We start from the raw sequence: 22,470 nt of genomic DNA, 5'->3' as shown, positions 1-22,470 counted from the left end.
TTCCGGTTTTATCGTTTATCTTCATACAACGAAAACGGTAACATATAGCGAGAAGCGGTGTTTTTTGCAATCGACTCAGCGTCTCAAGATAACGCATCATTATCAGCCGCAATACTCTACCAAAACCAGAAGTAGTTGAAATTTTGTAGTACTTCCGGTTTCAGTATTGATTTTCATAGATTAAAATCGGAAGAATATATCGAGAAATTTTTTTTTTTTTTGGAATCTACTCAGGCTTCCATCTCTTCCGTTAACCCTCTATTCAGACTGGAGGTGGTAGAAATCAACTGTTTGCAATTTTAACGTTGGTCTTCATAGAACAGAAACGGTAATAGATATCAAGAAGCGGTTTCAGTGTCTCAAGAGAACGTACCATCATCACTCGCAACAGTCTGCCCAAAACGGAAGTGGTTTGAAACATATTAATACTTTCGGTTTCATTACTTATTTTCATAGAGCAGAAACGTTCATATATATATATATATATATATATATATATATATATATATATATATATCGAAAAGCAGTTTTTCTGACCGATTTAGAGTCCTAAGAATGAGTTTTGTTAGTACGTTTTTATCTATTGTTCAAACGGAAAGCTGTGGAAGTTTACGATTTCCGGTTACAGATGGCATAATGGACAAAACAAATAGATAGCGAGAGGTAGGTTTTTTTTTTTCTTCTTTCATTTTAAGTATGGATTTATTACCACGAGAATATGTTCCACCTTTCATCTTATTCCCCTATTACAACCGGAAGTGATAGACATCAATTAGCAATTCTGGTTTCATTAATAATGTCTACTGAACAAGTATAATAAGAGAAAGCGAGTAATGACATTTTGATATGGATTCAGCGTCTGAGGAACAAGTTCTATCTTTTGATCTCATTCCTGTATTCAGGTAGTTATATATGTACTACTTCAGGTTTGAGCATTGAATTTGCATAGTTTCGAAGCCTATCATAGTTTCAGAATCTGAAACAAAACCCTTGTTTCTTTGAGGTATACAGGTTTGGTTGAAAAGCTTCTGAAGAGAAACTTGGGTAGACAAGGTGGTAGGGTAGTGTAATGAGGGTTCTTAAGGAATTAAGTAATAGGAGCTTAGCTCATGAGTCTCTGCCGCGATTGACGCCAACGAAGAATTTTCTCCAAGACAGATACTATTGAAGTAACTGAAGTATAGTACTTAAGTTACTTCAATAGTATCTGTCTTGGGGGAAGTTCTTTGTTGGTGTCAATCGCGGCAGAGATTTGTGATCCAATTCTAATTATTTGCAATTGCGACAGTGATTCTCATATATTATAGTTAGCTGTGGCACTTAATATTTAAGTGATTTTTCTTCCGTGCGTAAAATAATAATAAACAAAAGATAGGGAGTCGATTTTCGCACAAATTAAGTTAACTCATAAATAGAAAATTATCTTCATCCTTATTTGACGACAAATTATGGTAGAATATTTAAGGAGAGGAAAATACTTTTTCTATATTTTGACAAAGTCTGTTCTTTTATGTGTGAATTAAAATTTAAAAGAACGCACGATAATAAGAGAGGAGACATTAGTATGTATTTAAGCTCATTTAAATATTTACTTATATTATTTTAAGTTAAATGTAAGAAACTTATCAATCTCGTGTTTGTATTGTACGATTAGTAGTCATTGAAACACTGGAAAAGAACGTAGGCGAACAGTTGTTACAATCTGTAAAAATATGTGATCAATGTGTGCATATATATGTTGATTGAATAATAGGAACACGGTTGTCTTATCAACCTGTAAGGTCACAAATATTTGAATAACAAAGGTCACACGACATCTTCGAGGAATTATCGCTACCACAAATATTCTGCCATCAGTACAAGGTCACTTGCTGCAAATTTAAGTGCATTCACTGCAGTCTTCCTCATTTTCTTTACAGAAGATTCACATAGCATAGGAATCTTCGCTCTCTTTGCATAAGGCAAAGGTAGACTTCTGGAAATACCTTTATTTTTTGAAAACAGGTGAAGGAATTGAGATCAAATATTGCGAGGATCTACCTGATGGGGGATGTAGATATCATGACGGTCATCTTGAAAATTGCCATCTTGGAGACTTCCCGTTTATCTATTGGCTAGCGCATGCACATTTGGTGTATCGGCTCCCGGGTATTATTCCCAGTGAGACAGTCTTAAAATTTGACTGCATTACGGTGGTTCCGATTCCACCTTAAACTGTAGGTATGCGTCTGATATATCCTCGGTAGTGAAAAGGAACGCAAAAATATGCAAGCTTTCTTATGTTTATGTGGATAGCGTACGCACGTTTGGCGTTGAAGATGTGGGTTCAATTCTCGGCGGAAGTTTAAGTGGTTCGGATTCTACTTAAACTGTAGGTCTATGTCTCATATAGCCTCGCTGCTGAACGGGGCGCTAAACTTAAATCCAGTCCAAATTCAACAAACAACAACAACCCCGTCTTGGATTTGTCTTGAGAACTTGCGAGATGTGTGTGTGATAGTCTGTTTTAGGTTAAATTTATCCTTTGAAATTGGAATTAGACGTCCTACAACATACGCTGAATGTGGCAACCATTTTGCGTGACACCTAAAATCAGTTTTCCAATCTTTATAGATCCTAGCATAGCGGGGTTAATGATAGTACAGACATGAAGGATGCATTGCTGGAAATGATAACTTTACATTTTAGTCTTTTCACAATACATCATGTCTTTCAGATGGCACAACAAGTAGAACTTAAGAGAGCTGAGATTTGATGAAGGAGGAGCATACTTGATATGTTACCCAACTTCCAACCTGTCGATTCAACAAAGTTCTGACTTGTCCAATATAGTACTGGTGCCATCTTTCTGGAAATATTCCCTCGGGATTCAGCTTTGAAAGTAGTATGTGCTCATGAAGGATGTCCAGGTATGGTTCACCTGCCAGTGTACCGTTGGTGGACACATGTGTTTTCCATATCCCACACTATATCTTGACTTAGTCTCGCCGACCACGTTACTGTGATCTGTCCACGATGGGTTGACAATAGACCAACACCGATGGTTCTAATTGTGCGAACTGTACTCTTTATCTGGGTCATCTTTACTGAGTTTGTTGTATCTACAGCATATAAGAATGCCACTTACTAGTATGCGTCTCGCATAATACGGACCTCTGATACAAATGACGTTATCATATTCTCATCAGTGACGTTCTTTGGTGTTTTCTTGTCTCGCACAGACACCATACTCTGAAAATTTCTTCAGTAATTTGGAAATCGTAGCATGCAGTGTGTCATGTTTTCTCTTCAGGACGCGCATTGAATTTTTGCAATCACTTTAGTATTGTTATCGCCTTTCGGCTGTATTATTTCTATCTGTTTTTTAGAGAATTATATCTCCGGAAAAGACAGAATGTGGAAACTTATTATTAGTTTCGGAAAACTCCAAATTCAACTGTCCGTGTTTCTTAAACGACTGTAGGCAAAATTAATTTGACATTCAACTTTTTGAGAAGGTAACTATCCTAAGCAAAATATCATATTGGGAGTAGAACGAGAGACTCAGTGGTAGTTCGCACTTTACTAGTGCGATGGGTAACTGGCTCAATTCCAAACCATGTGAATTTGTGGAAGACAACTCCATGTCCGTGAGTTTTCGATGGTATCTCCTGTTTCTTCTCACATACTTGTTACACCGAATCTTCCATAGTCATTCACTTTCATTGACGATCTTCTCCTTTAGCCTACAGGGCATAATCGTGAGATATAAAACTGAAACATTTTAAAATGACACACCCATTTCTCATTTGAAGTATTAGAGTTAAATCCAAGGTGGCGACTTTCCGTGATGCCCATACTCCATCACATAGATCACGTTTACATATCATCCAACCAGGTATTGCTTGTTTTAAAGTATTCCTGGGAATCTATTAAACTTTAATTGTCATCAGTGGGGTTAACTTTCAAAAGAAGTCTTCGAAATGCTGTTAATTGTCGTTGATTCTCGAGCCTCTGGATTTTATTTTTACAAGAGCAGAATCCTATCGACTGAAAATTGTACAAATCACAATAATTTGAGAAAGCCACACACTAAATATAATTACACCTAATTTTTTTTATATACCATATTTTCTTGTGTATAAGACGGACCATAAAATTTAACATACATTTTGTAGTAAAACACAAAATTGAAAGTGAAAGAATGATGTTAATATTTAAGTAATAATACTAATATATAAAAATAAAAATTAAAAAAAAAAAATTAAGAAAGTACTGTAATAGCTCTTGAACAGTGCACCGACCTTTTGGAATCCTGCAAAATCGTGGCACAGTCATTTGAATCATCCTAACTCACATCATCAGCACCGGTGATGTCTCTTTCTTCCTCTTTATCATCATCATTATCTTCATATAAAACGATCATTCTCGCTTCCATCAAGGATATTACTGATGCCAGACTTAAGAAAACACAGTTTGTTCGTTCACCTTCGACCAAAATGTCTTGTGTTATATATCTTCAGCAGTTCTTAGTACCAAAAGGAATGCTCATAGCCAAGATATCGGAAGTTAAAAGAGAGTGTGCAAAACTTTCCTAAAAAGGGAGCACAACAATCTGTATCTTCATTTTAGGAGATATACCTTATTCTGAAAGCCATTTTAAAGATAAAAAATGTATTTCTTGTATACTGGAAAATACGATACAATATCCATTAAGTTGTTAGTAAGTTATAAGATAGAGAACTTAAGTTGTCTATATTTGTAAGCGTCCTCTGTCGATTGATTAAATGATATACGTTCACGCGTTTTAAGACAAGAGATTACTCCCAAGATGCATATTCCATTAGTCGAGTACGCTCTAGAATAACCATTTTAAAATCATTCAGTCAATTCCAATTAGTCATATTAAGTATAAAACTACGTCTTTTCTGATAACACTTAATAAGTCTATATATATATTACTAACAATGTCTCTTCGGTTGGAAGGTTGTAGGAAGGCGTCGATTCCATGAATTATGACAATATATGAAGCAAGATTTATTAATTTAAATCAAAGTGGTTTTAAGTCAATTGATTTAAAAATAAATTTATAATTTAAATCCATTTAGGCTACAGTGGCTCAGTGATAGAGCGTTAATCTCTGGTGCGCGGGATCCCTGGTTCGATCTCAATTCGCGCCAAGTGGGCTTTGTGGTGGACAAACACCATGAGCTTGTGCTTTCTCGGGATTCTCCCGTTTCGTCCTTCTTTCTTCGTTCCACCACTTCATTCATTTCGCATCCTCATCTGTCTTTTTTCACCTACATAACTTTACCGTGGGATATAGAACTGAAAGATTTCATTTAAATCCATTTGCTTAAAACAGAAATAAAATGTGATATTTCTGGTTATTTTGGGACACTAGTCGAATGCAAGTTTTGAAACTCGCATCCTAATTCAGGGCGGCCGTGGCTCAGTGGTAGAACGTTCTCCATTCGTGCGTGGGGTCGCTGGTTCGATTCCCGCTCAATACTAAAGTGAACTTTGTGATGGGCAAACACCATGTGTGTGGGTTTCCTCGGGTTCTCCTGTTTCCTCCCACTTTCTTTATTCCACTATTTCATTCATCTCTCATCATAATTGTGGGACGTGAAACTGAAAGACTTCATTTCATTTCGGATCGTAATTCTTTATAATAAGATGGCAGGGTCGTAATAAGTGTAAACAAAGTATCTCTTTTTTTTTTCTTTCTTAAGATTATGATATTGAGCCAAGAATTTTGACATTGTACCGATTTAATAATTTCATATTGTATAGGGGACTTGAGGAGAAAGCTTTAATCCATTTAACATTCAATACTCAACGATTTTTTAAAATTCGAATTGTATGTGGTCAATTTCGCGGTAACTGACCCTACCAAGGGATAATTTGAAGTTTCACCTTGGCCCAGATAATTATTAAAATTCATTTTTAAGAATGCTGAATTTTTCATAAATGGACAAGATGATACCAACGTTGCTTTCGAGATGACTGCAGGAGGTAAAATTGGCCACTTTCATGTTGCAGAAGATCGTACCTACAGTGGGGATTTTAAAACAAATTTTTTCCTGCTAATTCCTTTAGGTAAGTGAAGATCGCGCACGTATTTATTAAGATAATGTTTGTGTTTACATTAGTGTCATTGTTTTGCACATAATTTAATAATAGCAAGAAAATTATAATAATTGATTTATTCAAGTAGGCTGTCGTGTAAGTCACAAGAAAACATAAACAAGTTTGTGTATTTACATATATAATTAAACAAAAAAGCTGTAATTCTAAATTTTCTTCATTTGGATGGAAGGTAATCAAAAGTCGTGCAGAAAGTCCCGAAATAATATGTATAACTCTTTTAAATACAAAATATATGTCGTGTAAGTCACGTTTCTTTCCCTGTCGTGTAATTCACATTATACGTGTCGTGTAAGTCACATTTTGTTGCAGTGTGTAGCTAACTGCAGTAAAACGTATAAACAATGAACTGATAACTCAATGAATGTATTAGGCGCCATATTTAGTGTAAGAGAATGAAAGATAAGGAGGATAAAAGCAATATTAAGCAGTACGAATCTCGGCATTTGCCTGGTGTGAATGAGGAAAACCTCAGTCAGAATTGCCAGCTATAGGTTTTAAACCCGCGATCTCCCGAGCCAAAATCTAGCACGCTACTACTCTGTCACGCTTCCTTGGTAGGAAACATGCTTATTCAAACAAAAATATGTAGGTTTGAAACATATTTATCAATCGTGCAGGTATGGCTTCGAGTGTCATGTTCTAAACCGCACTCTACGGTGCATTGTTTTCGAATTACAACCCTCTGAAGTTCATTTTCCCACGCTTTCGGCACCTTATATCGCCGAAACTATCCGTTGCTGATCAAAGTTCCAAATGACTTTTTTTTTTCTTTCTTTCTTTCTTTTTTTGGTGTCGGGAATCAGCTCCCGAAGTTTGTTCAAACAGCTTCTTACCATCCTGTATATAATCGCATTCGTATATGCCTATATATATATATAACGGGCTGAACCATTTGAAATGAATTTTGGATGTAGTTAGTACCTACCGTGAACTGGGTTTTTATCATGTCACTTTGATTTGTATGTCCCAAGGAGGGGGGGGAGGAGAATAAACATGTATGTCAAAAATGATTGTCTCGGGAGTCTCTAAAGTTAGGAAAATGAAACTTTATATATAAACCCCTCATTAAAAATAATTGGACACGTGTCTCGGCGTTTCCAAAATTTCTGCTTTTAAAGGGAAATATCTATATTTTTTCCTTCACATTGAAATCGACTTTGCCTGTCTCATAATGACGGGAAAACGGATGAACCGTTTAAAATGAATTTTTGGTCATAGTTAGCACTTGGATCAAGCCAATTTCTATCATGTAAGTTTCATTAAAATGTGTATCCTAAAGGGAGTAGAACTGGGGTTTTTAAAGGTATTACAGTAATAGAGTACCTCACGAGCCTCGGAGGGTGAAACTTGATATATAACCTACTTACTATAAATAAATGATCACGTGCTCCAGCGTTTTAAAAATTCCTTCTAAAGGAGAGACAGTTTGTATGTTATTCTCCGTATATAAAAATAACATTGACGTTGTCTTGTTTCATAATTACGGAAAAACGGGTGAACCGTTTGGAATGGATTTTTGAGCATAGTTAGCACTAGATTGTAGTCGTTTTTTTTTTTTTTTTTTTTTTGTCACTTTCACAAAAATGCATATTCTAAGGGGTAAGGGGTTCAAAATTTATGACAAAAAAATATGTATCTCACGGGCTCTTCAAGTTAGGCAGATGAAACTTGGTGTATAAAATTCTTATTGACAGTAAACTGAGATCCATGGTTTTCGAAAATTCTGCCTCTAAGGGAGCAATATTTCTGCATTATTTTAATTTCCTAGTTTTCATTTATAAAATGGCGAAAATGAGGACACGGATCGTTGGATTGTTTAAAATGAATTGACTTTGGTATTTATCATTAGTTCTACACTTGGATTGAAATGCCTATTCTTAGAGAAGAGGAGGTAGATTTTCGCAAACAATAAAGGCCGCACCATTTGAAACAATTTCTTTACATGATTATAACTTGGGTTGAGTTGGGTTTCTATCTTTTCATCTCAATTCAAATACGCATCCGAGTGGGGGGATGAAAAAGAGGGGACTGTAATATACCTTTCTTATATTTGGTATAAACGTATTTTTTCGTGCTAAGGGCTCTCCTTGGTGATCTAGTGACTAGTGTATGAGCCTTTGGTGCACGTGATCCAGAGTTCGATTCCCTGTGGAAGAGTAAATAATTTAATTTGACAATCATTCACTTTCATTAATCATACATTCCCTTTAGCCTAAAAGCCATAACTGTGGAACATTACGTTAAAAGATTTCGTTTCATTTTTTTTTTCGTGCTAAGAACGGGATACTATAAATAGGAAGGAAAATTACAACTATATTTAAAAAAAGGATATTCTTGATTAAAAACACCTTACTACTAAAAGATGTTGCATATTATGGTATTTTAGTCACGCTGAGTGCAGGTAACTTGAAATCAGATATTTATGTCCATGCATAATTTATACATATTCCGTTTAAGAAAAAAACATTTAAAAATATACGAGGGAGGATTAGAGACTAAGGTTACAAGACCGATATTTCTGGTGTTTTTCGTCTGTTATAGATTAATGAGGGCTGTGTGGTTATCTTAATACATGGATTTGGCAACTGTACAGAGTTTCATCCACTCGCCATCTACGGTGTCATTTGTAGTTAAACAGAATCGGCGACTCGTTTGGAAAACTGGTCTCGCGAAGAAGTCTGCTTAGTTATTCGATTTCTGTGACCGAAACATTTAGCCGCGGCTGAAATTCACCGGCAGCTCGTAGTAGAGGTTTAGGAAGAGACTGTAATGTTTCGTCAGTATGTCGCAGAATAGTGTCGAAAGTTTGCGGTAACTACAGCGCGCCCCAGCATACAGTTCAGAAGACCACCTCGCTGTTTCGCTGAGACTTCATCGATCATTCTCCCCACAGCTCGGATCTCTCTCTCCAAGCGACTTCCACCAGTTTCTGCACTTGTAGGAGCACCTAAGAGGCCGTCGCTTCGCTTCAGACGAGAAGGTGAAACACTTCGTGACAACGTGTTGGGTAGGATTTTTACCAGGAAGGGATCTTCAAACTCATCCCACGATGCGACAAGTACCTCAACTGTATAGGGTCTATGTCCAAAAATAGCCTAATGTTGGGTGTATTGGTTGTATGAAATAATATATACACATTTCACTGCAGTCTTTGTGATCGGTTCTCGTATGCACTAGCTGTGCAAAATTGTAGCATATTCTGTTGTGGAAATTTTACTTGATTCTTTACTGATCAAGATGTGTAAAAAGAAATACTTAACAAGATTATTATAATTGTCTTTCTTTCGTTCAATTATTGTGAAGTGAATTCTCAGGATCACTGTGACCGCCCACTCTTATAAATTGGGTAAACAATAATATACTGCTACTGAATAACTGTCACCTGTGAGAAACATCTTGGAAAAAATGACACAAGCGTAAGGAAACCTCCGATTTCGTTTGTATTGTAACATCACATAATGAAAGAAACCTGAAACTCTTTTAGTTTACCAGTTAAAAAGGAATATTGTATTCAGTTTTTTTTTAAATCAAATACAAGTGATTTAAATAAAAATATCAACAAAAGTACTTTTTAAAAAATAGTTTTTTTTTTTTTTCTAACCATGAAGGAACCGCGTATATTTACTAAGTAAAGGTACTGAAGATTGGTGTTAAAATATTTAACATTTATACAAACTAACTCTTATTCCTTTTGTTTTCTGTCTTACAGGTTTTATTGTTGGAAATTCAGGACTTTTAATAACATTACTCCAGTTCTCCATTGCGTATGGAATTTTGTTGTTTACCGTAGCTTCTATCTGTGCAGTATCTACGAATGGCGCTGTTGAAGGAGGTGGAGCGTATTGTATCCTTTTCTCCAAATTGCTGTTTTCCTCTCAGTTATTCCTGTATTGTTACTAGTAACGAGTTAAACTCAAACTCCTGTTGTTGTTGTTGTTGTTGTTGTTGTGTGTTTGTGTGTTGTTCCCCAAAATTGGAAAAAGTTAAGGAAATTTATTTTGCATAACTATTATATTTACTATATTAATCAAGGAAGAAACAACCGATTCTTAGCACACCAACTCCTCTATAGGTGCGAGGTTTTGTGAATAATTATAAGTAATTTTTATGAAGAATACTGTGATCTTGATATAACAATAGTGTTTTTTAAAGTTCTGTTTACATATTCTGGTAAGAATTCGTACTAACATGTATGGTTGAAAAATCACAGTCAGTGATGATTTCAGAGGGTGGTCCGGGACATAGTGAATTTCAACAAAATTCTACCCTGGGGCCATACCTCCTTTCGTGCTCAATGTAGATTATTTATGTCCTCGCAGTATTACTTTTCACCCCATAACTAGAACGTGTCACAGCGTTCATATTTAAAACTTCAAAAGTTTGGCACTGGTTCTTATATGGCTGAATGTGAATTTAATGGTGTATATAAATGGTAATAAATTTTCTCAGTATATTCTTCTATATACCATTTTAGCATAATTCAGTACTAAAGATTGTCTTCTTACTGTTGGTGCTTAGTGTTTTTTTTTTTTTTTTTTTTTTTTTAATAATTTCTAATTAATTTTATCTTGCTAGTCGTGGAACCATCAACAGATCAGTTTTTCAAGTGGTAGTTGAAACCAGAACTCCTTTGACTCGTTAGTTAAACAACGTAGAGTGGACTAAACACGTTTAATTGTGTTGCTTACAAAACTTCAATCCTGAATTGAACATAATATTTAAGATTAACTTTACGCACATAAGATTACATATCAGTCTTTGTTGCCATTTTTTGAAACTAGTATGGCTTAGAATTAGGAATTAGATTTCTGGGCTTTCCGCATCTATGGCCATGTTAGCCCGTCAGCTATGAAGGATGACGTTCATCATTGATCACACTGTCCAGGGAATTGCATAGGAAGGAAAGAAGCGATCTGGGACCATTATATGACGTACCAACCTGGTATGAGCATTTGCCTGGTGTGAATGAGGAAAACTCAGCAAAATCTCACTCAGAATGACGTGCCTGGTTAAGGTTTTACACTTTTTCGATAGTTGTCCCTCACCGGGAATCGAACCCGGGACCGCTTAAAACTAGTATAGTATGACAACAATATAATTCCAAGTGTTAGAGTAAGGAGTTAAGGAGAATTTCGATTTCAAGTAGGATTTGAAAAAAGATCTGTCAATGATTGCAGGATTAACAAGCTGAAATTATAACCAGAAATAAATAATACTACGCTCGAAAGGTTTCATTAGTTCTGTGGGAGTGTTCCACACAGTCTCCAGTAGTACAACACGAAGCCAACTAATGTAATAGTAAGATCTAAGGTTATTATATGTTTTTTTAAGGTTCCATTTAGTCATGTGCGCTACAAAAGACATCAGTAAGTACGGATAAATTTAATGAAGTAATTGTTGACATGACTAAATGGGAAGAGACAGTTCCAGCATTACTTGCAGTTACTTTTGTCTCTTTTTTATTATTATTATTATTATTATTATTATTATTATTATTATTATTATTATTATTATTATTATTATTATTATTATTATTATTATTATTATTGTATTTGTGTTTGTTTTAAATCTTTTGGAATCCATTAGAGCCCAAAGAGACATTGGAGGACCGTAGGCTAGTTAACTGGTGTGAGCAAGACTTGACCTTCCTCTCTGATCTTACATGTTCAGGTTACGTTTAATGACGTACTATAAGTATTAGTATTAAAATCTTAGTTCAAAATGGATCATGCTAATGTAATGAACCAATGGGTTACTCAGTGGTCGTAAATTCATTTCACTATCAATATTCGATTTCTATGAAAATAATAGGGAGGGGGCACGGTGATTCAGTAATAGAGTGCTTACTTCTGGTGCAGGGATCCCTGTTCGATCCCCGGCCAGGTAAGTTTGGTAGACAACATCGTGTGTATGGGTTTTGTCGGGGTACTCCCGTTTCTCTTCCACTTTCTCATTCCACCAATTCTTCCATTATCATTCACTTGCTTTAGTCATCATCTCCCTTAACCTAAAGGGCATAATCATAAAACGTTAAACTGAAAGATTTCATTTCATCTACAAAATAAATCGGGGGCTCAATGATAGAGAGTGTACTTCTTGTGCTTGGTGTCCCTGGTTGGATCCGTGGCCAAGTAAGTTTGTGGTGGACAACATCGTGTCCGTGGGTTTTCTCGGGGTACTCCTTTTTCCACCCACATTGTCATTCCGCCAATTCTTTCATTATCATTCACTTGCCTTTGTCATCCGTTTCCCTTAGCCTAACAGTCATAATCGTGAAACGTTAAACTGAAAGATTTTTAAAAATGAGTCCACTATTTGAAATCCTGGAAAGCTTTTTCATTTCCATTCATCTCATTAGTCATATCCGTGTTGTGGGTGAGGGTTATATAAGACGAGAGGGTCCCGTACTTGAGGTTGAATATGTATGATTTGAATGAATAATGCAATTTTATTTCACTTACTTTGTTTCAAGCGTTGAATTTTTGATTTTTTTTTTCCTTAACACAATATAGTTATGATTAGTAGAACTCTAGGACCAGAATTTGGAGGATCCATTGGAAGCTTATTTTTTCTAGCTAATGTTGTTAGTAGCGCTCTGTATATCACAGGATGTGCAGAAGGACTGATCGAGAACTTTGGACCTTCAGGCAAGTAATGTGTCATTTATATTTATTTATTTATTTATTTTATTTCTGTTTGGAGTATAGAATTATATTGGTTACTCGTAAAACCAGGAAAACTCAAGTATTTATTAACGTTCACGTTACCCTGTTTCATGTTTAGGAGATAGTAGTTCAACACAGTTTAATTCGTTGCTAGTTCAATCCGCGAGCAGTTTGTGCATGCGTTTATTCAACATTGTCGCTGCTATTGTCTGTGTTACGTAAAGTGTGGAAAGAAGACGCAGCCTATTCGTATGTACTTTAACGAAACAAGATAATAAAAATAATATAATTTTAAGGTTAAGAATAGAACTAAAAAAAATCAATCAGAATATAGGTATATTTGTGCGAAATTAGCCAAGGACCTGAACAAACAGCTAGAAATATTCAAAAATTTGATGAAATTCAGCGCGTCGAAATGAAGAAAGCAGTATACATTATCACGCCCTATATACCCCTCACTCTTTACGTTTTTTACTTAACATCGTTGCTGCTAAGCAGGCCCAATCATCTACGAATTTATCGAATACACGCTTCTTCGGTTTTGTTCTGTAGTATTCGGCTTTTCTCCTCAATTATGCTACACGAAACACGACCTTAAAAGCTAGCAGAATATTGACCAGAACCTGCCTTTGGTTGGAATCTCACCGTTGTTTACCTCCGTTGATTTTGTTAATATTTTCTGACGTTGTAATGATTTGTTACAGTAAGTGTTTTAAATAAATATAAGTAACAGTAATACACGTTGTTACTATAGGAAAGCTGGAACCAGGTATCATGGAGTGACTGATTTTTCCGTCCGCTGAAGGCTTGACAATTTGAGTTACTGAAAGAAATCTATACCAGGCATTTCACGATTTCTAATTATGAATTTCACAACTGGCCTTGTGGAAGTAAGTAGACGGTGGATTGTCCAAGCACATCTAAAGTTGTGGTACAGTGACTTTAGGAGTGGAAGTGTGTTTCTGGTCAGGGAGTGGACTTAGCATATGTAAAGAAAAATCGATTTTTTTCCTTTGTTTCTCATTGTAACAACAAAGTAACAGTTTATACATGTTACATAATTTCTTCCTTTATTTGGTATGTGAATTCGCAATAAAGCTTTTTCTCCTTTAGTCCTCCTCCTCCTATCTTGTACTTCTATTAGTCACGGTTCGGGAATGAATATAGTAGTGCCTAGTCTTGTTCATACGTTTAATGTTTGTTGCGAATTTGATAATGCTTCTGTCGGATCGCAGTAGAATTACGTAGAAGATGGTTTCTCAACCTGTGGTACTCGTATCACTGATGATACGGGAGACACTTTTGGGTGGTACGCGTGAAATGAATGTTACTTTTAAGTAAATAATAATAATAATAATAATAATAATAATAATAATAATAATAATAATAATAGTTATTAAGGAAGTGCCAGTAACAGTGAAAAATTCTAGTGAGAAACCGATACAAGGAAAGAACATGACAAACATTTATCTTGCATTGCACACACGTAAAATTCAAGACGTTTAATTTAGCATGTTCCGTGACGATCATGGACTTTTTGCAATTCTTTATAACATAAAATAAATAAATAAATTACAGTTAAAATTCATGCAAGGGTACACGAATTCAATGGCGGAGAGTAAAGTTGAACGAATGCTCATATCTGAATGACACGAAGAAAACAATGTCCAGTGAAAGCTGTTTTAAGGAAAATAAAATAATTACGTGGATATTCCTGCTGTTTACTTTAGAATGCGTTTTTAAATACTTTATAACTTCAAGACATAGTACACGGGCTAATCCAGTTGAAATCGATTATGAAGTGTAGAAAACTAATCCGTTAGATAGCTGGACTGATATGAATTACTTTTGTGTGTGTATATGTGTTTTCTTTTTCGTGAACCTAATATCATTCTGTTTTAAACTTCAGGCTATTTGGTGGGCGAGAACAACACAATACTTCCGGACGGTCGATGGTGGAGATTCCTGTATTGTTCTGCATTAAACGTTCTCAACTTATTAGTGTGCTTGATTGGTGCTAACATGTTTGCTAAAACCAGTGTAGCAATCCTTGGCGTGGTTTGTATATGCTTGCTCTCGACAGTTGTTAGTTTCTTTGTGGAAGGATTTCAAGAGGTGAGAATATTTTTGTAACTATGTATATTTCGTCGAGTATATATGCTGATTAGAATTTAGCCTTCGTTTCAGCAGCGAGGCTATATGGGAACATGAACCTACAGCTTAATGTGGGATCCGAACCACATGAACCTCCAGCGGGATCTCGAAAATAAATGTTAAATAGGAAGCTGCTGTAGAGGTTGTGTACAATATAACAAAGTAAAAGACAGTTTTAAATTACGATCTTTAAATTGACATTACTAGTTACTTGTCTTTAATTTTTTTTGTTTTTATCTCTGGATAGAATATTGTTATTTTAACAATATTCTTGAAGAGGTAATACGATATTCCTTTGCATGATATAATTCCATATGTGCATAAGAATAAAGAATTTTTCAAAGAAGCATGGTTACTCCATATGAGTAGAATTGATACTGTTCTAAAATGTCCTGGCTGTTGTTCACTACAAACTGAAATTAACAATAGTATAAAGTGCCTGCGCCATATCGTGTTTTACTTGCCTTTAGATAGATAACCGACACGTGTCTGAAATATACACGAATTTCTCACCGTTGTCTCGTTAGGAGCACTTCAAACAAGTCAGTATTTCATGTGTGTTCCCTGCGCATTGTATCTAAATATACTTTGTATTAAAAAAAAACTTTTAAAGTTAAAGTTAATATGAAATATCCAGTAAATGTAGTATTTGTATTTTAATTTAGATTAGAATTCCTGACGCTAACGAGCTAGCAAGAAATACCACAGCTAATTATACTGGTTTAAGTGGTGAGACGCTGAAGGCAAATCTGTATCCAGACTATGGGAGGGATTACACCGTGGATGGACAAGCTGTTCACTTTGCTGCTGTATTTGGTGTTCTTTTCAGCGGAGTGACAGGGATAATGGCTGGAGCTAATATGTCTGGTAAGTTATTTCCATTCTCCCGTTTGTATTTTCATTTTAAATAATTTTGTTATCAGGTACATTTTTCTTATTGATAATATTGATATTAACGTATTTTATTTTCGTTTACTTTTGATTCTGAAATTTCAAAATAATTTAGTATTACTATCGTCGTTAAATATCTGCTACAAGTTGGAACTTATCAGCTTGTGGTGATCTGATATTGCTGCATACAGTACTACTGTCCATGATTTTTTCCTTTCTTACTTTTTATATGGTTTTTATATATTTAGATATATGGTTTGCATCTTCAAACTAAATATATTAGTAAACCTAGACCTTGAGCTTCCTTGGTTAAGTATTTCCAGAAGCAGCGTAAAATTAATTGTATTTATTATGTTATTATTATTAACAATCAATATGCTGTGTAAATGGAACGTATAGTTCCAGTATATCTGAAGAAAGAAGCAATGAAGGGAAGTGAAAAACAAAGTAGATGAATAAATAAAAAGGAACCGCCTATTTCGGGACAAAGTAGCACTTTGATTGTGCATATGTATGGTTATGTGCATAAAGATATTGTTTAGAGCTCTGTTCGGTGGAGGAGTTCAGCACCGAGGCTATACGAAACGTGGATCTACAGGTTAATGTGGGATCCGATATACCTGATTCCCACCGGGGATCAAACCAGGCCTTCCGCGCCAAAGATGCGTATGCTAACCATATAGGCACGAAGGAGCTCGTACGTAGACTTATGTGAGGGGAACATTGCCAGGAGAAAAGAAGCTTTACTATCCGTCAGACAAAGCGGGAAGCTCTAGATTGTAATGTTAGTTAAGTTTGGCCACACCTGACCAGAGGACAGAGTAGATGAACCGCGGCGCAGTACTGTGAGCACTGCAACAAAGCTTCGTGCTGCATATTCACTCGAGCTCCTGTTAGACAGAGGCCTTTCCAATATATGTTTGGGACAGGCGATCCTTACACTCATGTCTCTCTCTCTCTGCATTCTCTCCTGCCTCGGCTTAGCTGTCTTGCCACTAATCAATGTGCGGCCGGCCTAAGCTGTAAGTCAGTGTCTCACATAGCCTCGGTGCTGAATAGGATGTTGAACTCCAAATCAACCAATCAACAAATAATTTACCTGGAAAACACAAGTGTATAATACAGGCTAGAACATTTATACGAAAGTAAACACACTAGTTTTTAAGGTTGTACTAGATGTTAAAAAATTAATACGTTGTTATCAAATGATTATACGAAACCCCTTAAGAATCATTAGTATGCAATGATATTACAATATCTTAACTACCATCTTAACCTTATCGAAATTGTTGGGGAAGAGATGTCTTCGAAAGGTTTTTTTTGTATTTCGTTTCCTTGTTAGGTATAGTACATTAACAGCACTTATAGGAAAGTTAAATAGTAAACTGTTAGACTCTGCAACTATTCACGTTAATTCTGCCTGCTGGTTTTTCACTAGAAAGTTATAAAGTTTACAGCTTAAACACCACCACCAGTCCCACCACATCATCATCATTATCATCAACATTATTATTATTATTATTATTTGGAGCCGCATTGGCTCAGTGGGAGAGTGTTCACCTCCGGTGCTTGGGGTCCCTGGTTCGATCCCAGTTCGCGCCGTGTGGACTTTGTGGTGGACAGATACCGTGTGCGTGGGTTTCCTCGGGGTTCTCCCACTTTCCTCATTCCACCATTTTACTCATTTCTCATTATCACCGTTTCCTTTAGCCTACCCGGCATAAACGTGGGACGTAAAGATTTCATTTCAGATTGAAAACAAGAAAAGCAAAATTATAAATTGAACAATTTATGTGGAGTTTACCTGTCTTTTTTTTTTCGACAGTGACAAATATTTTCTGTAGATACCTTTGGAAAAAATAGCAAATCAGTTATTATACAAATTTATTCATCGTGGTTCATTCTAAACGTACTTCTTTTATTCTTTTTTATTTTTTTTATTCTTTTTAGCACATATACACGTTCTAATTTTTGTAGTTAACTACTTCTTGTTAATGAGCTACAAGTGTTTCCTCGGAGCAAAATATGTTTTAAGAAAATCTTATGGGAATTCGTATTTCCAAACTTTCGCTACCTTTCCACAAGCCGTCAGGTGCCAATACTTGACAATTGACATGGTTAGCTTTAACCTTGAGAATTTTCCGGAATTACTTAAGCTCCCCACTGATGAAAGGAGCTGATATAGCTAATGGTTTTTCCAAAACAGATAGGGTAAACAAATACGTGTAACATTTCCTCAATTCCTGTACGTGCTTTTTCATATTCACATCTTCCTTCACCAACCCTTTATAAGGGTAGTGTTCTAGTCATTGACCTCCAAGAAAAAATCGTGGGAATCCATGCTCCTTTGTCTCCAGTTACAAATACAGAACATCTGCCTGTCATATGGGAATACAAAAGAGTTAAGAAAAATAACAAAACGGTATTTTGCGTGGCCAAGATTCGCAGGTAAATTTATCATTAGCATCATAGGGCAAACATTCCTTCAATGTGGCCAACTTCCAAGATAGACAAGTGGTCAACTTAGAGTAATAAGTAACGAATGTGTTATGGGAAAATGCAAGTTCAACGCGAACCAGGCCAAGATAAGCAGGTGGCCAAGCTCACAGGTTTTACTATATATATATATATATATATATATATATATATATATATATATATATCTGCAACGTAAATTGACAAATACTATTCCCGAAATACAAGTTTTACTAGTATGTTGAGATTACGTCATACCAAAGTAACCATTTCTAGATTCTAACAGTTGCTTTATTTTTATTTATTTTTTAGGTCTGCAAGGAGGATGACCAAAGATGACCAAATAGCAGCAGTCTATAAAACTATCTCTAGTTATTGTAACATTGTATTTGTGGATAAGGCTATTAATAAAATGCTAACCCTTATTCACATTCCCTTTATCGAAATTTAAGGAATGATTTTTTTTTTTTTTCATGATATAAAAATATTCAAATACATTCCTAAAGGAAACTTGGACAAGGGCTGGGATTTTTATCCATAAATACGTATTTACAATAACAAGGTACGGAAGGGTAGTTTCCTGTGCTGTTTGGTCAACTTCGGTCATCTCATTATAGACCCTTACAGAACACCACAACATAACAGTTGCTAGAATCTGTCAACGATTACTTTGGCATAATGTAATCTCTACATTTGGGAGTTTAAGTTACATATTTTTCTGAATATTACGGTATTTCACTGAAGTGTTTGCAGTTTATTATTCTTCAGGTGAGCTTTAAATTGCCAAATTGTAATCAGCCTGGTAGAATTAGCTTAATTACAATACACGACAGTTTAATGCTAACTTTTCCAGTAGTAAACATTCAAATGAATATTTACTGATTGAAGCTACGGGTATTACTATATAAGGACAGTAGATTTACATGAAAGTAATCAGGTTTCCAGTGTTGCTATCAGAATTGATCACGATCAAGATCTTCGAGAGGGTCGAAATTACCCAGTAAATAGGTGAAATTCTGAGATACAAAGATAAGTCAGCTGTTCTTATTTTAGTTGAAAGTTAAACTTTATGAAAATGTACCTATTTTGATCTATTCCTAATACGTTGTCAGTTTACAGATAGAGTAACAAAAGATCTTTTATGTCATTGTAAAATTAAAATACGTTAACATTTTGAGCTTACATATAGAGGTCCTAACTTTTTTACTGTTCTGTGATGTAAAAATTTTATCTGTCATCCCGATTTAAGGCTTTAATTGTAGAACTTGGAAAGGACTATCCAAATTGAAAGCCGGTTATAACTTCCATTGAAAATAGAAAAAATACATTGAAGAAACTGTGAGAGCTATGACATTCTCGATATATATGACATCATGGCTAAACTAAAAATGATGATAGTTATGATTAAAAATATATAATTTTAGGAAAATAGTAATATTTTCTTTTCTTTCCTATAGGCGAATTAAAAGACCCGGCGAGGAACATTCCACGTGGAACTTTGTCAGCGGTAGGATTCACATTCCTCTGTTATCTTATTATGTCACTACTGACTGCCGCATCTTGCTCACGAGAACTTTTACAAAATAATTATATATTTATGATGCCTATCAATATATGGCCACCATTTGTAACCATAGGAATATTAACTGCAACATTTTCAGCTAGTTTGAGTAATTTGATTGGATCGAGTCGCGTCTTGGAAGCTCTAGCAAAGGATGATGTGTTCGGTGAGTATTGAAGTGTGTATAGATATTCATAGCAAGTGTGTTGGTATTCTCTGGTATAAGAAAATGCTTAATCATTGTCTCCTTTAGCCTAAAGGGTAGAATCGTGGGGCGTTAAATTGAAAGTTTTTTTTTTTTTTAAACCGGAAGTAATAATTTACCACTTTTGGTTCCAATATTAACCATTTAATTGGCAAGCATTGATAGCATTACATTTAAAATATTTAGTTTGCATTTATGTCTTCCTGATCATAATTTCGTAATTTTAAAAGTATTTTTGTACTTTGGTTACAAAATACAGGATGTTTATTTTAAACCAACATTGTCATAAAATAAGTCTTATGTATAGCTACTGAACAGCATTGCCCTATTATGGTAAAATATCATAAGAACACTCTCAGTAATTAGCAACAGTTTCGTTGAAATATTTTCCTACAGAGCAAGAAAAGAAAAATCGCGGAACGCAGGAGATAAAGCTTCTGCAATACTAAATTTGACTGTTTCCTATTGACGAAGATTAGAAGTATCTAAAGAAGCGTCCGTCCCGCAAATCAGATATATGAATATTGTATGAAAGCAATATTGCCAATGAAATGATCACTGAAGTTATAATTCATGCGGATAACGCAATAGCATGCGATGTTGCTTGAGAGCAACAGCGCCAAATAAAGGGTTAAATTCTCATAGTTTGGAATTCTACCATACTGTCCCACTATATAGTAATAAAATTGATTAATTCTGGGTGATGATGTTGAAATAGAAATAGGAATTATGTTTGGTTCCCTGAGTAATTACTTTTCCAGACTGCTAGCCAAGAGAATTCTCCTTCAAACTTCTAACAACGAGATGAATGTGTATATATAATCATCATCAAAAGTCTGAGTACATTTCTAATTTTTAAGAATTTTCCACACAAGGTACACTGTGTTCATATAAACCCATATCTATTGGACTTGTTTTGCAAAATAAACTCATTGTTCACGTAAGGAAATGAAAATACACTGTTCTGTTTCCATTGAAAAAAAATGAAGTTTGCATTCATTTTGAGTGCTGAACCTTACCCTTGATAAGAGCTTACCAATTCCAAGTATTTGTTTCATGAATTTATACAACTTTTGCAAAGCTATGCGACTCCAGCAGCTTTGAAGAGTCTTCAAGAGATCTTCAGTATGCGTTGACATGTGTTCACGGACTGTCATGTGAAGTTCATCCCAGAGGAGCTCGGTGTGTAGCAAATCCGGAGACTGGCGGCTATTCCATTTTTGTGACAATGTGAGCCGTTTCCTTTGCTGTGCAGATAATTATTGTTTAATTGGGAAGAATGTCATTATCCTGTTGCAGTACAGAATTACGGATCAAACGCCGTGTTCCTAGTGGCATTGTAGCCTCACTTAGATGTTTGATACACGTTTTTGTCCATTATTCCACTGATTTGATCTAAATCTCCAACTTAATAGCCTCTAAAACATTCCCATACAGTAACACTGCCTTTTCCGTATTTTACTATAGGTATTATACAGTCGAGATGAAAGTGCTTTCCGGAAGGGCGACGCACAAACATTTGGTATTGGAAATTGAAAATTTGACATTTAGATTTGTCAATCCAGAATACACTCTGCCGTTATTCATCTGCCCAGTCTTTATGTTTTGCCCAAGATATCATTTTGCAATGTTTTCTGCTCGAAAAAATGGTTTATTTACTGTAATGGCATCCCAAGACCAAAAATATGCAGGCTTCGGTCCACGGTTCTATCTGATAGTGATTGGGAGCTGCTCTTCCGAAGTGGTTAAATATTTATCCGCTTACTTGTAGTCCTAGTGAATTTGTTCTTGCGAGAAGTTATTATTTCTGGACAACCAGTTTGTTTCCGTGCAATATTTACACCAGTTTGTCTGCCTTCAAGATAATGATGCACTTGCCCAACTGATATCTGCAACTATTGACCGATTTTCTGCGGATAACAACTTTTCTTTCTTAAAATAACCACTTGAGCACGTCATTGGACACTTAATTCACTATTTTTCTCCGCATTGTATAATGCTTGCACGTTATTCACAGCATTTTACTGGTTCACTCGAATAAAAACAGCATGATCGAATACTACAAATTGTACCCAATTGTACACATATATGTACAAAATGATTGAATAGCACAAATACAACATTTGTCGAGTAAACGTACAAGTCTTGTTAAGAGTTCGTACAAACACCACTAGATGTTATTGAAACGATGCATTAGCAGACAAAGCGTGATGTTAGTTTTCTGTTCGTTAGTTAACTATTTACTGTAAAGTAGTTTTCTTCAATAAGTGTGTCTCAATGTAAACAGAATATGCATTTTGTATCCTTACATAAACAATGTTGTTTATTTTACAAAACAAGATCAATAAACAGAGTTTTGTATAGAAACAATGTCTTTTATTTGGAAA

The 22,470-nt window shown here is 35.3% G+C and overlaps 1 protein-coding gene across 2 annotated transcripts in view; it reads left to right on the top strand.

Moving 5' to 3' along the window:
- The window catches only part of LOC145671084 (solute carrier family 12 member 9), a 107,786-nt gene that overhangs the window by 48,842 nt on the left and 36,474 nt on the right, over positions 1–22,470 (top strand). For both annotated transcript variants that reach the window (XM_081739827.1, XM_081739829.1), the window contains exons 3-7: positions 9,842–9,976; positions 12,645–12,779; positions 14,707–14,912; positions 15,617–15,818; positions 19,775–20,044. In XM_081739827.1, coding sequence (XP_081595953.1) covers positions 9,842–9,976; positions 12,645–12,779; positions 14,707–14,912; positions 15,617–15,818; positions 19,775–20,044 — 948 coding nt within the window. The remainder of the gene's footprint in view (positions 1–9,841; positions 9,977–12,644; positions 12,780–14,706; positions 14,913–15,616; positions 15,819–19,774; positions 20,045–22,470) is intronic.

Source organism: Thermobia domestica, chromosome 15, assembly GCF_964235325.1.
Source record: "Thermobia domestica chromosome 15, izTheDome1.hap1.1, whole genome shotgun sequence".
Taxonomy (NCBI): Eukaryota; Metazoa; Arthropoda; class Insecta; order Zygentoma; family Lepismatidae; genus Thermobia; species Thermobia domestica.
This window is presented reverse-complemented; position numbering and strand designations above follow the sequence as displayed.